Source organism: Mobula hypostoma, chromosome 6 (assembly GCF_963921235.1).
Source record: "Mobula hypostoma chromosome 6, sMobHyp1.1, whole genome shotgun sequence".
In the NCBI taxonomy this organism is placed as follows: domain Eukaryota; kingdom Metazoa; phylum Chordata; class Chondrichthyes; order Myliobatiformes; family Myliobatidae; genus Mobula; species Mobula hypostoma.
In genome coordinates this window covers 93,668,633-93,681,034 of record NC_086102.1, presented here as the reverse complement: position 1 = coordinate 93,681,034, position 12,402 = coordinate 93,668,633, and the positions used below count along the sequence as shown (strand labels likewise).

General features: G+C 52.3%; 1 protein-coding gene across 1 annotated transcript in view; it reads right to left on the bottom strand.

Annotated features, from left to right (window-relative positions):
* Nucleotides 1-12,402, bottom strand: part of LOC134348209 (coagulation factor VII-like) — a 106,944-nt gene that overhangs the window by 83,695 nt on the left and 10,847 nt on the right. Inside the window, exon 2 of the mRNA XM_063051236.1 lies at nucleotides 7,344-7,504. Within this exon, the coding sequence (XP_062907306.1) occupies nucleotides 7,344-7,504 (161 nt within the window). The remainder of the gene's footprint in view (nucleotides 1-7,343; nucleotides 7,505-12,402) is intronic.

Genomic DNA, 12,402 nt, shown 5'->3' with positions numbered 1-12,402 from the left:
CAGGTACACTGTGCGAGGGAGAGTGAATGGGTTCAGGTACACTGGGTGAGGGAGAGTTAAGGGGTTCAGGTACACTGGGAGTAGGAGGGTGAATGGGTTCAGGTACACTGGGTAAGGGAGAGTGGAGGGGTTCAGGTACACTGGGTGAGGGAGAGTGAAGGGGTTCAGGTACACTGGGAGTGGGAGGGTGAAGGGGTTCAGGTACACTGGGTGATGGAGAGTGAAGGAGTTCAGGTACACTGGGTGAGGGAGGGTGAAGGGGTTCAGGTACACAGGGTGTGGGAGAGTGAAGGGGTTCAGATACACTGGGTGTGGGAGAGTGAAGAGGTTCAGGTACACTGGATGTGGGAGAGTGAAGGGGTTCAGATACACGGGGTGAGGGAGGGTGAAGAGGTTCAGGTGCACTGGGAGCCAGAGAGTGAAGGGGTTCAGGTACACTGGGTGTTGTTGAGTGAAGGCGTTCAGGTGCACTGGGAGAGGGAGAGTGAACGGGTTCAGGGTCACTGGGAGAGGGAGAGTGAAGGGTTCAGATACACTGGGTGAGGGAGGGTGAAGGGGTTCAGGTACACTGAGTGAGGGAGGGTGAAGGGGTTCAGATACACTGGGAGTGGGAGGGTGAAGGGGTTCAGGTACACTGGGTGAGGGAGAGTGAAGGGGTTCGGGTACACTGTGTGAGGGAGAGTGGAGGGCTTCAGGTACACTGGGTGAGGGAGTGTGAAGGGGTTCAGGTACACTGGGAGTGGGAGTGTGAAGGTGTTCAGGTACACTGGGTGAGGGAGAGTGAAGGGGTTCAGGTACACTGGGTGAGGGAGAGTGAAGGGGTTCAGATACACTGGGTGTGGGAGAGTGAATGGGTTCAGATACACTGGGTGAGGGGGGTGAAGGGGTACAGGTACACTGTGTGAAGGAGAGTGAATGCGTTCAGGTACACTGGGTGTGGGAGAGTGGAGGGGTTCAGGTACACTGGGCGAGGGAGAGTGAAGGGGTTTGGATACACTGGGTGAGGGAGGGTGAAGGGGTTCAGATACACTGGGTGAGGGAGAGTGAAGGGGTTCGGATACACTGGGTGAGGGAGAGTGAATGGGTTCAGGTACACTGGGAGTGGGAGGGTGAAGGGGTTCAGGTACACTGTGTGAGGGAGGGTGAAGGGGTTCAGATACACTGGGTGAGGGAGGGTGAAGGGATTCAGGTACACTGGGTGATGGAGAGTGAATGGGTTCAGGTACACTGTGTGAAGGAGAGTGAATGGGTTCAGGTACACTGGGAGAGGGAGAGTGAAGGTGTTCAGGTACACTGGGTGTGGGAGAGTGAAGGGGTTCAGGTACACTGGGTGAGGGAGAGTGAAGGGGTTCAGGTACACTGGGTGAGGGAGAGTGAAGGGGTTCAGGTACACTGGGAGTGGGAGGGTGAAGGGGTTCAGGTACACTGGGTGAGGGAGGGTGAAGGGGTTCAGGTACACTGGGTGAGGGAGAGTGAAGGGGTTCAGGTACACTGGGTGATGGAGAGGTAATGGGTTCAGGTACACTGGGTGTGGGAGAATGGAGGGGTTCAGGTACACTGGGTGAGGGAGAGTGAAGGGGTTCAGGTACACTGGGACTGGGAGAGTGAAGGGGTTCAGGTACACAGGGTGAGAAGGAGTGAAGGGGATCAGGTACACTGGGAGTGGGAGGGAGAAGGGATTCAGGTACACTGGGTGATGGAGAGTGAAGGGGTTCAGGTACACTGGGTGTGGGAGAGTGGAGAGGTTCAGGTACACTGGGTGAGGGAGGGTGAAGGGGTTCAGGTACACTGGGTGATGGAGGGTGAATGGATTCAGGTACACTGGGTGTGGGAGAGTGGAGGGGTTCAGGTACACTGTGCGAGGGAGAGTGAAGGGGTTCAGGTACACTGGGTGATAGAGAGTGAATGGGTTCAGGTACACTGGGTGTGGGAGAGTGGAGGGGTTCAGGTACACTGGGTGAGGGAGAGTGAAGGTGTTCAGGTGCACTGTGCGAGGGAGAGTGAAGGGGTTCAGGTACACTGGGAGTGGGAGGCTGAAGGGATTCAGGTACACTGGGAGTGGGAGGGTGAAGGGATTCAGGTACACTGGGTGATGGAGAGTGAAGGAGTTCAGGTACACTGGGTGAGGGAGGGTGAAGGGGTTCAGGTACACTGGGTGTGGGAGAGTAAAGGGGTTCAGGTACACTGGATGTGGGAGAGTGAAGGGGTTCAGATGCACGGGGTGAGGGAGGGTGAAGGGGTTCAGGTACACTGGGTGTGGGAGAGTGAAGGGGTTCAGGTACACTGGGTGTGGGAGAGTGAAGGGGTTCAGGTACACTGGGTGTGGGAGAGTGAAGGGGTTCAGGTACACTGGGTGAGGGAGAGTGAAGGTGTTCAGGTGCACTGTGCGAGGGAGAGTGAAGGGGTTCAGGTACACTGGGTGATGGAGAGTGAATGGGTTCAGGTACACTGGGTGTGGGAGAGTGAAGGGGTTCAGGTACACTGGGTGAGGGAGAGTGAAGGGGTTCAGGTACACTGGGTGTGGGAGAGTGAAGGGGTTCAGGTACACTGGGTGAGGGAGAGTGAAGGGGTTCAGGTACACTGGGTGTGGGAGAGTGAAGGGGTTCAGGTACACTGGATGTGGGAGAGTGAAGGGGTTCAGTACACTGGGTGAGGGAGGGTGAAGGGGTTCAGGTGCACTGGGAGCCAGAGAGTGAGGGGTTCAGGTACACTGGGTGGTGAGTGAAAGCGTTCAGGTGCACTGTGCGAGGGAGAGTGAAGGGGTTCAGGGTCACTGGGAGAGGGAGAGTGAAGGGTTCAGATACACTGGGTGTGGGAGAGTGAAGGGTTTCAGGAACACTGGGAGTGGGAGGCTGAAGGGGTTCAGGTACACAGGGTATGGGAGAGTGAAGGGGTTCAGGTACACTGGGAGTGGGAGGGTGAAGGGATTCAGGTACACTGGGTGTGGGAGAGTGGAGGGGTTCAGGTACACTGGGTGATGGAGAGTGATGGGGTTCAGGTACACTGTGTGAGGGAGTGTGAAGGGGTTCAGATACACTGGGAGTGGGAGGGTGAAGGGGTTCAGGTACACTGGGTGAGGGAGAGTGAAGGGGTTCGGGTACACTGTGTGAGGGAGAGTGGAGGGCTTCAGGTACACTGGGTGAGGGAGTGTGAAGGGGTTCAGGTACACTGGGAGTGGGAGTGTGAAGGTGTTCAGGTACACTGGGTGAGGGAGAGTGAAGGGGTTCAGGTACACTGGGTGAGGGAGAGTGAAGGGGTTCAGATACACTGGGTGTGGGAGAGTGAATGGGTTCAGATACACTGGGTGAGGGGGGTGAAGGGGTACAGGTACACTGTGTGAAGGAGAGTGAATGCGTTCAGGTACACTGGGTGTGGGAGAGTGGAGGGGTTCAGGTACACTGGGCGAGGGAGAGTGAAGGGGTTTGGATACACTGGGTGAGGGAGGGTGAAGGGGTTCAGATACACTGGGTGAGGGAGAGTGAAGGGGTTCAGGTACACTGGGTGAGGGAGAGTGAAGGGGTTCAGGTACACTGGGAGTGGGAGGGTGAAGGGGTTCAGGTACACTGTGTGAGGGAGAGTGAAGGGGTTCAGGTACACTGGGTGAGGGAGGGTGAAGGGGTTCAGGTACACTGGGTGATGGAGAGTGAAGGGGTTCAGGTACACTGGGTGAGGGAGAGTGAAGGGGTTCAGGTACACTGGGTGAGGGAGAGTGAAGGGGTTCAGGTACACTGGGTGATGGAGAGTGAAGGGGTTCAGGTACACTGGGTGAGGGAGAGTGAAGGGGTTCAGGTACACTGGGTGAGGGAGAGTGAAGGGGTTCAGGTACACTGGGTGTGGGAGAGTGAAGGGGTTCAGGTACACTGGGTGAGGGAGAGTGACGGATTTCAGATACACTGGCTGATGGAGATTGAATGGATTCAGGTACACTGGGTGTGGGAGAGTGGAGGGGTTCAGGTACACTGGGCGAGGGAGAGTGAAGGGGTTTGGATACACTGGGTGAGGGAGGGTGAAGGGGTTCAGATACACTGGGTGAGGGAGAGTGAAGGGGTTCGGATACACTGGGTGAGGGAGAGTGAATGGGTTCAGGTACACTGGGAGTGGGAGGGTGAAGGGGTTCAGGTACACTGGGTGAGGGAGAGTGAAGGGGTTCAGGTACACTGGGTGAGGGAGAGTGAAGGGGTTCAGGTACACTGGGTGATGGAGAGTGAAGGGGTTCAGGTACACTGGGTGAGGGAGAGTGAAGGGGTTCAGGTACACTGGGTGAGGGAGAGTGAAGGGGTTCAGGTACACTGGGTGTGGGAGAGTGAAGGGGTTCAGGTACACTGGGTGAGGGAGAGTGAAGGGGTTCAGGTACACTGGGTGAGGGAGAGTGAAGGGGTTCAGGTACACTGGGTGAGGGAGAGTGAAGGGGTTCAGGTACACTGGGTGTGGGAGAGTGAAGGGGTTCAGGTACACTGGGTGAGGGAGAGTGAAGGGGTTCAGGTACACTGGGTGAGGGAGAGTGAAGGGGTTCAGGTACACTGGGTGAGGGAGAGTGAAGGGGTTCAGGTACACTGGGTGAGGGAGAGTGAAGGGGTTCAGGTACACTGGGTGAGGGAGAGTGAATGGGTTCAGGTACACTGGGAGTGGGAGAGTGAAGGGGTTCAGGTACACTGGGTGAGGGAGAGTGAAGGGGTTCAGGTACACTGGGTGAGGGAGGGTGAAGGGGTTCAGGTACACTGGGTGATGGAGAGTGAAGGGGTTCAGGTACACTGGGTGAGGGAGAGTGAAGGGGTTCAGGTACACTGGGTGAGGGAGAGTGAAGGGGTTCAGGTACACTGGGTGTGGGAGAGTGAAGGGGTTCAGGTACACTGGGTGAGGGAGAGTGAAGGGGTTCAGGTACACTGGGTGAGGGAGAGTGAAGGGGTTCAGGTACACTGGGAGTGGGAGGGTGAAGGGGTTCAGGTACACTGGGTGAGGGAGGGTGAAGGGGTTCAGATACACTGGGTGAGGGAGAGTGAAGGGGTTCAGGTACACTGTGCGAGGGAGAGTGAAGGGGTTCAGGTACACTGGGTGATGGAGAGTGAATGGGTTCAGGTACACTGGGTGTGGGAGAGTGGAGGGGTTCAGGTACACTGGGTGAGGGAGAGTGAAGGGGTTCAGGTACACTGGGAGTGGGAGAGTGAAGGGGTTCAGGTACACTGGGTGATGGAGAGTGAAGGGGTTCAGGTACACTGGGAGTGGGAGGGTGAAGGGGTTCAGGTACACTGGGTGATGGAGAGTGAAGGGGTTCAGGTACACTGGGTGAGGGAGAGTGAAGGGGTTCAGGTACACTGGGTGAGGGAGAGTGAAGGGGTTCAGGTACACTGGGTGATGGAGAGTGAAGGAGTTCAGGTACACTGGGTGTGGGAGAGTGAAGGGGTTCAGGTACACTGTGCGAGGGAGAGTGAATGGGTTCAGGTACACTGGGTGATGGAGAGTGAATGGGTTCAGGTACACTGGGTGTGGGAGAGTGGAGGGGTTCAGGTACACTGGGTGAGGGAGAGTGAAGGGGTTCAGGTACACTGTGTGAGGGAGAGTGAAGGGGTTCAGGTACACTGGGAGTGGGAGAGTGAAGGGGTTCAGGTACACTGGGAGTGGGAGGGTGAAGGGATTCAGGTACACTGGGTGATGGAGAGTGAAGGAGTTCAGGTACACTGGGTGAGGGAGGGTGAAGGGGTTCAGGTACACTGGGTGTGGGAGAGTGAAGGGGTTCAGGTACACTGGGTGTGGGAGAGTGAAGGGGTTCAGATGCACGGGGTGAGGGAGGGTGAAGGGGTTCAGGTGCACTGGGAGCTAGGGAGTGAAGGGGTTCAGATACACTGGGTGATGGAGCATGAATGGGTTCAGGTACACTGGGTGTGGGAGAGTGAAGGGGTTCAGGTACACTGGGTGTGGGAGAGTGGAGGGGTTCAGGTACACTGGGTGAGGGAGAGTGAAGGGGTTCAGGTACACTGTGTGAGGGAGAGTGAAGGGGTTCAGGTACACTGGGAGTGGGAGAGTGAAGGGGTTCAGGTACACTGGGTGATGGAGAGTGAAGGGGTTCAGGTACACTGGGTGAGGGAGAGTGAAGGGGTTCAGGTACACTGGGTGAGGGAGAGTGAAGGGGTTCAGGTACACTGGGTGATGGAGCGTGAATGGGTTCAGGTACACTGGGTGTGGGAGAGTGAAGGGGTTCAGGTACACTGGGTGAGGGAGAGTGAAGGGGTTCAGGTACACTGGGTGATGGAGAGTGAATGGGTTCAGGTACACTGGGTGTGGGAGAGTGGAGGGGTTCAGGTACACTGGGTGAGGGAGAGTGAAGGGGTTCAGGTACACTGGGAGTGGGAGAGTGAAGGGGTTCAGGTACACTGGGTGAGGGAGAGTGAAGGGGTTCAGGTACACTGGGAGTGGGAGGGTGAAGGGATTCAGGTACACTGGGTGATGGAGAGTGAAGGAGTTCAGGTACACTGGGTGAGGGAGGGTGAAGGGGTTCAGGTACACTGGGTGTGGGAGAGTAAAGGGGTTCAGGTACACTGGATGTGGGAGAGTGAAGGGGTTCAGATGCACGGGGTGAGGGAGGGTGAAGGGGTTCAGGTGCACTGGGAGCTAGGGAGTGAAGGGGTTCAGATACACTGGGTGATGGAGCATGAATGGGTTCAGGTACACTGGGTGTGGGAGAGTGAAGGGGTTCAGGTACACTGTGTGAGGGAGAGTGAAGGGGTTCAGGTACACTGGGAGTGGGAGGGTGAAGGGGTTCAGGTACACTGGGTGAGGGAGAGTGAAGGGGTTCAGGTACACTGGGTGAGGGAGAGTGAAGGGGTTCAGGTACACTGGGTGAGGGAGAGTGAAGGGGTTCAGGTACACTGGGAGTGGGAGGGTGAAGGGGTTTAGGTACACTGGGAGCCAGAGAATGAAGGGGTTCAGGTACACTGTGGGAGGGAAGGTGAAGGGTTTCAGGTACACTGGGAGTGGGAGAGTGAAGGGGTTCATGAGCATCTAGCTTTGAGGTGTTGTAAGGAATTTGGATTGCAGAGCAGTGTAATTTTATGAAGTCGTTTAGATTGGTGAATGATTTATGTGTTAAAAATAACTGAGAGAGTAAGAAAGAGGTCACAGTGAAGGTTAGAGATAGATGGGCATAGGATTGCCACTGGATGGAATTCAGGGTAAAACATCTCTGATTGGGGTCGCTTGACGAGATATGTTTCCTACCTCTCCCTAATTTTCACAAAAAATATGCTCGCTGACAGATAGACGTGCTAGTTTTGCATGCTTTCATCTAACAATTTTATTAATTCATATTCATCCCCTGTGCCCAGTGAGGTTCTTCAAATGGATCTTACCAATCTCGATTCATTTTCAAACACTTCTCTTGCTTCTTCACGTGTGCATTGTTCCTCGAAACACTCCCGCTCAGCCAAACCTGTTTTCAGTTCTTCAAATGGTGTATTAGCTCGCTGTCTTCTGTGCAATAGACTTTTAGCTTCCCCCTCCTGCAGGAAGACTGGCATAACATATTGCAATCAGCATGTCAGCACACTCATCCAACACCGCTCTTCAGATATTCCTGTGTGCACAACACTGAGACCGATTAAACCAACGTGTCCGATTGTTCGTACTCCGGTTATGATTTTAACATCATTGCTTCTTTCTTTGGTCAACACTCAGTTTGCTAATTGAATAGTGTGGGTGAGATGAGGATGACACTCCTTCAGTTTGGAGTAAAGTTTGATCCCAAATCAACTTAATATCAATCGATGAAATATCCCATTGTCTTAAAATGGGGGCATTAGTATTTCATGCAGTTAATGAGGCAACAGTGAAACAAACCCCATGCAAAAGCACACTCACACTTTAAAGGTACAAACAACCAGCTTGAGGAACTCAGCGATTCGTGGGAGGAAAGAACTGTCGAAATTTTAGCTCAAAACTCTGCATCAGGACTATTACCCACACCTCACGGATACTGCTCCTCCAGCAGATTGTGTGTTGCTCCAGATTCCAGGTCTGCTGTCTATTGTGCCTACACTCTTGGAAGGTTTGGCATATATCAGAACCAGCAAACCTGTGCTCTGTCAATGTTGGTTCTATGGCCTTCCACCAGTATGGCTGCTTTTCCTTCAGATACCCAAACATTCACTTCTGATCCTCACATAGAATCATGGAGCTGGCAGGGACAAAAACAGATCCCTCAGCCCACCACATCCTCGCTGACCATCAAGATGCTAAACCCATCTACCAGCCTTGTGTTCCACAAGATATTTCTTAAATGCATGAGAGTCTCTGATTTCACCACCCCTTAGGCAGGTTGTCTCATTTCCCAATCACCCTCAAAGTGAAAACATTCTTCGTGATCCCCGCTAAATCTCCTATTCGTACCTTAAAACTATGATCTTGAATTTTAGACTCCTCTGCTGGGGGGAGATTTTGTTTGGTCTACCCTTTCTCTGCCTCTCAAAATTTGGATACCTTAATGCATCATCCATTCCAAGGCCAGTAAATCAAGCCCATCCAATCTCACCTATTTCTTGTCCTAATTGTAGTCTTTCTTGTAAAAAAAAACTGTGTGTAATTAGTGTTAAAATTAAACTGCTTATTTGATGCTATGTGCCTGGGATGCAGCTGCAAGTAAGATTTTCATTGTACCTGTGTATACATGTATTTGTGCATGTGACAATAAACTCAACTTGACTCAATAGACAATACGTGCAGGAGTAGGCCATTTGGCCCTTCGAACCAGCACCGCCATTCACTGTGATCATGCCTGATCATCCAGAATCAGTACCCTATTCCTTGCCTTCTCCCCATATCCCTTGACTCCGCTATCTTTAAGAGCTCTATCTAACTCTTTCTTGAAAGAATCCAGAGAATTGGCCTCCACTGCCTTCTGAGGCAGAGCATCCCACAGATCCACAACGCGCTGTGTCAAAAAGTTTTTCCTCAACTCTGTTCTAAATGGTCTACCCCTTTTTCTTAAACTGTGGCCTATGGTTCTGGACTCCCCTAACATCAGGAACATGTTTCCTGCCTCTAGTGTGTCCAACTCATAACTGATAAACTTTGGGCAACATCGTGGTGAATCCCCCCACTGTGTGGTGACACCAAATACATACAATACTTGAGCTTTGCTCTAGCCAAAGTTTTAAAAGGTTGTACAATTCTCTCCATGCTTATATTTTCTATGCCCCAGTTAATGAAGCCAAGGAACCCGAATGCCCTAATCACAGCATCACAGCATCGCCCCTTCCCTAATTCATGTACACATTGATTCCCCAATTCATGCACACACGTTGATTCCCCAATTCATGCACACATTGACTCTCCAATTCATGCACACATTGATTCCCTAATTCATGTATACACATTGATTCCCCAATTTATGCACATACATTGATTTCACTATGTGAGTGTTGATTTTGCTGAATACATGTTGAAGATGGGGGACTGAGAGTAGAGCAGACTCCTGTGATTCTCTCTCAAGATTGCCACACCTGAGACAGTTGAGGCCAGCTCGTGACCACACAAACCCATACCCGGAAAGGGGGGCTTTGGCCCATGGCCCCTGTGAACCTCACAGGGCAGAATAAAGAGGAGGAAAGTGGGTGGAATAGTACAATAGGACCCTCGAAGACAACAGAGATCAGGGAGTTCTCTGCCAAGAACTGGTGGGATGGGGGGGATAGGGGGCGGGGGTCATGGTGATTGAGGATATGTATTGGGAGGGCGTTACCTGAGTGAGTTCATCTAATCGGGGGATTATTACTTTAGGGGGCTCTCATCCCAGCACCCTGAGGATGCCATTCGCTCCCCATGAGAGTAATAAATCCCTATGTGATCGGGTGGCAGTGACAGTCACTGAGTGAGACTTAAAGCCCTGTGCAGAGTGCAAACCAGTAGAGAAAGGGACCAGAGCCCTTTACCAGCGGGCTCTAATTATGGGTTTATACAGCGATACTGATAACCTGCCAGAAGATTCTCAACAAATTGCTGCCACAGTAGGGCAGTTGGTTACGACAGCAGCTCCCCACCTGAAAGGGGACCTGTCATTGGGGGGACCTACCTGTCACTCGGCTGTATTATAGACCCATTAACCTGGTGATACCTTTCTTATTTCTCAGTTCCACCCGTAAAGCCTTGCTAGATGAGTTCTCCAGTCTATCCTGACTGAACACTGCCATGGCATCTCTTATCCCTCCAGCTCTGTCGCATCTAAAACAACAGAACCCTGGAATACTGAGCGGCCTGTCCTGTTCCTACTGCAACCAAGTCTCACCAATGGCCACTGTGATGGGATCCAGGAGTGCCCCTATTAATTGTTTGAAGAGAGACAGAGAGAGACATGCATCATTGATAGTTTGTTTTGAAAGGAGAGAGAGAGACGAAGATTAACGGTTGGACTGTCACTTTAAGGTATTGGAAGTAACTTTGGATTTCTACTGAGTTTGGAGCTGGAGACAGCACTGAGCAGCTTATAAGTTGCTATAGTGACTGAAGGCGGTGTTACTTAATGGACACTCGATGTTGTGATTTTCAGCAGGTTGTTGATATTTCTTCAAGGACAGTTGCCTGCTTGAGCACTTCTTTACAGACAAAGGAAGGAGGGACTCTTTGAATGACAGGTGATGCTCAGCACAGAGAAATAAATAGGAGGTCAGATGATACAGACCTCAGACACATGATCTGGACACTGAATGTGCATTGTTGTGCCCGCAAAGAAATTGGGTTTTGGAGGATCGATCAGGCGGATCAATTCCAAATTGCAATTCCAACGTAAGAGAAGGGGTTGACTGGTGGGGAGTTGTCTATGTGTCCACCCTTGCCGGGGTGATAGTTCCACCAGAGGAAAACCGGTCGCCCTGGTTAAAGTCACAGTCGGTAACTTGTAAAGGATTTCGGAGGACGACGAGAAGATCAACAGCATCAGCTCACCTGAAGACTCAACTCACTCTCTCTCTCTCTCCGTCTCTCTCTCTCTCCCCATCGCTTTGGACCGCTGGGTCTGTATGAGGGTGCCGACACACACCACTGAAGGGCTGTCGCTGAAAACAGTGAAGAACAGGACTGTTGGAGGAACTTGTCCAGCTTCCCGAGTTTGGGGGAAAGCTGGGAGGGACAGCCCATTCCAGCCAACCTCTCCCCATTGAATGGAAATGGCCTTAAAGACTCTGAGACTCGGTAACCCGCCGTGGTGTAGTGTTTTAGGGGCTGGTACTTCCCGGGCAATGATTTGTCTAATCCCAAGGTGCTGACTCTGAGAGTAATCCCTCTGTCAGGTGATACCATGAGCACAGTTCCAAACAGTCAGTGTGTGCGTGCAGGAGCGGTACCCCGAGTCGCCTGTGTCACCTGAACCCTAAACGCTACCTACTGGGTATGCAGCACCTGGGCCTCCCCGTAGCTTTCTGTGGGACAGTACGGCTGCTGCTATCAGCACCTCAATAGCCTGAACAAGCACTCTGCCCATGAGAGTGACATGGTAGGAAGCATCCCACAGAGGTAGAAAGCCTCTCCCCTGTACGATACATCCAGGCTGTCCTGAGAAATCACACGCATTACCTCTGTCATGCCAACTCCATAATTACTGTACTCTGGGGGTAGTTAGTGGTCTTGGGGGTCATTGAGAGGCTGGTGGACGATCGTATTACACTGGTGGGTTGATAATTCTGGGTCTTGAGTATTATAGTGGAGTGCCCTTGGGGGTTACACCAGCCTGCAGGTTGAGTGTCACGGTGTTAAGGCTTTCGAGCGCTGGGGCGTTGCAGTGAGGGCCTTGACTGACCTGCTCAGCGAAAGGTGGCGACTGGCCGGTGTGAGGAACGTTGAAGCCCCTTCCACCAGCTTCCGTTCAGCCGGTGACGTCACGCCCCGAGGGTTAATCTGGAGCTTGGTAAGCACGTGGTCTCCTCTCAGTTGGGCGGTCGGTATGGAAACGGTAAACAGCGGGGTTTTGGCTCAGTAAGTGTTAACTTCGGACGCTCAGTTTAGATAAGAGTTTATCATGAAGGGTTATTAAATGGTTAGCGCTGCAGCCTTGTAACTGAGGACGCTTCGGTAAATACTTGTTTGGTTGAGTGTTTCACTGTTTCATAAATAAAGAGTTAATGTGCTATTCGCAATGAGCGTCTTCTGTTCCACTTAGCGAATCGACGAATCTGTTTCTCTGTAGGGGACACTCGCCACAGCTCACTCCACATGCCACACCCCATCAGTTTCTTGTCCTCGCTCAGCATGTTATAATCTCAGCTCTGTCTTTTACTAAATTATGCTTCATTCATCTGTGAGAAATTCAGCAGGTCAGGCAGCATTTATCGACGGAACTGATCTACCCCTCCCGCAACTACTCACCTGGATTCTAGCATCTGCAAAATCTCTTGTGCCTTCATTCATCTTTTAACATCTGGT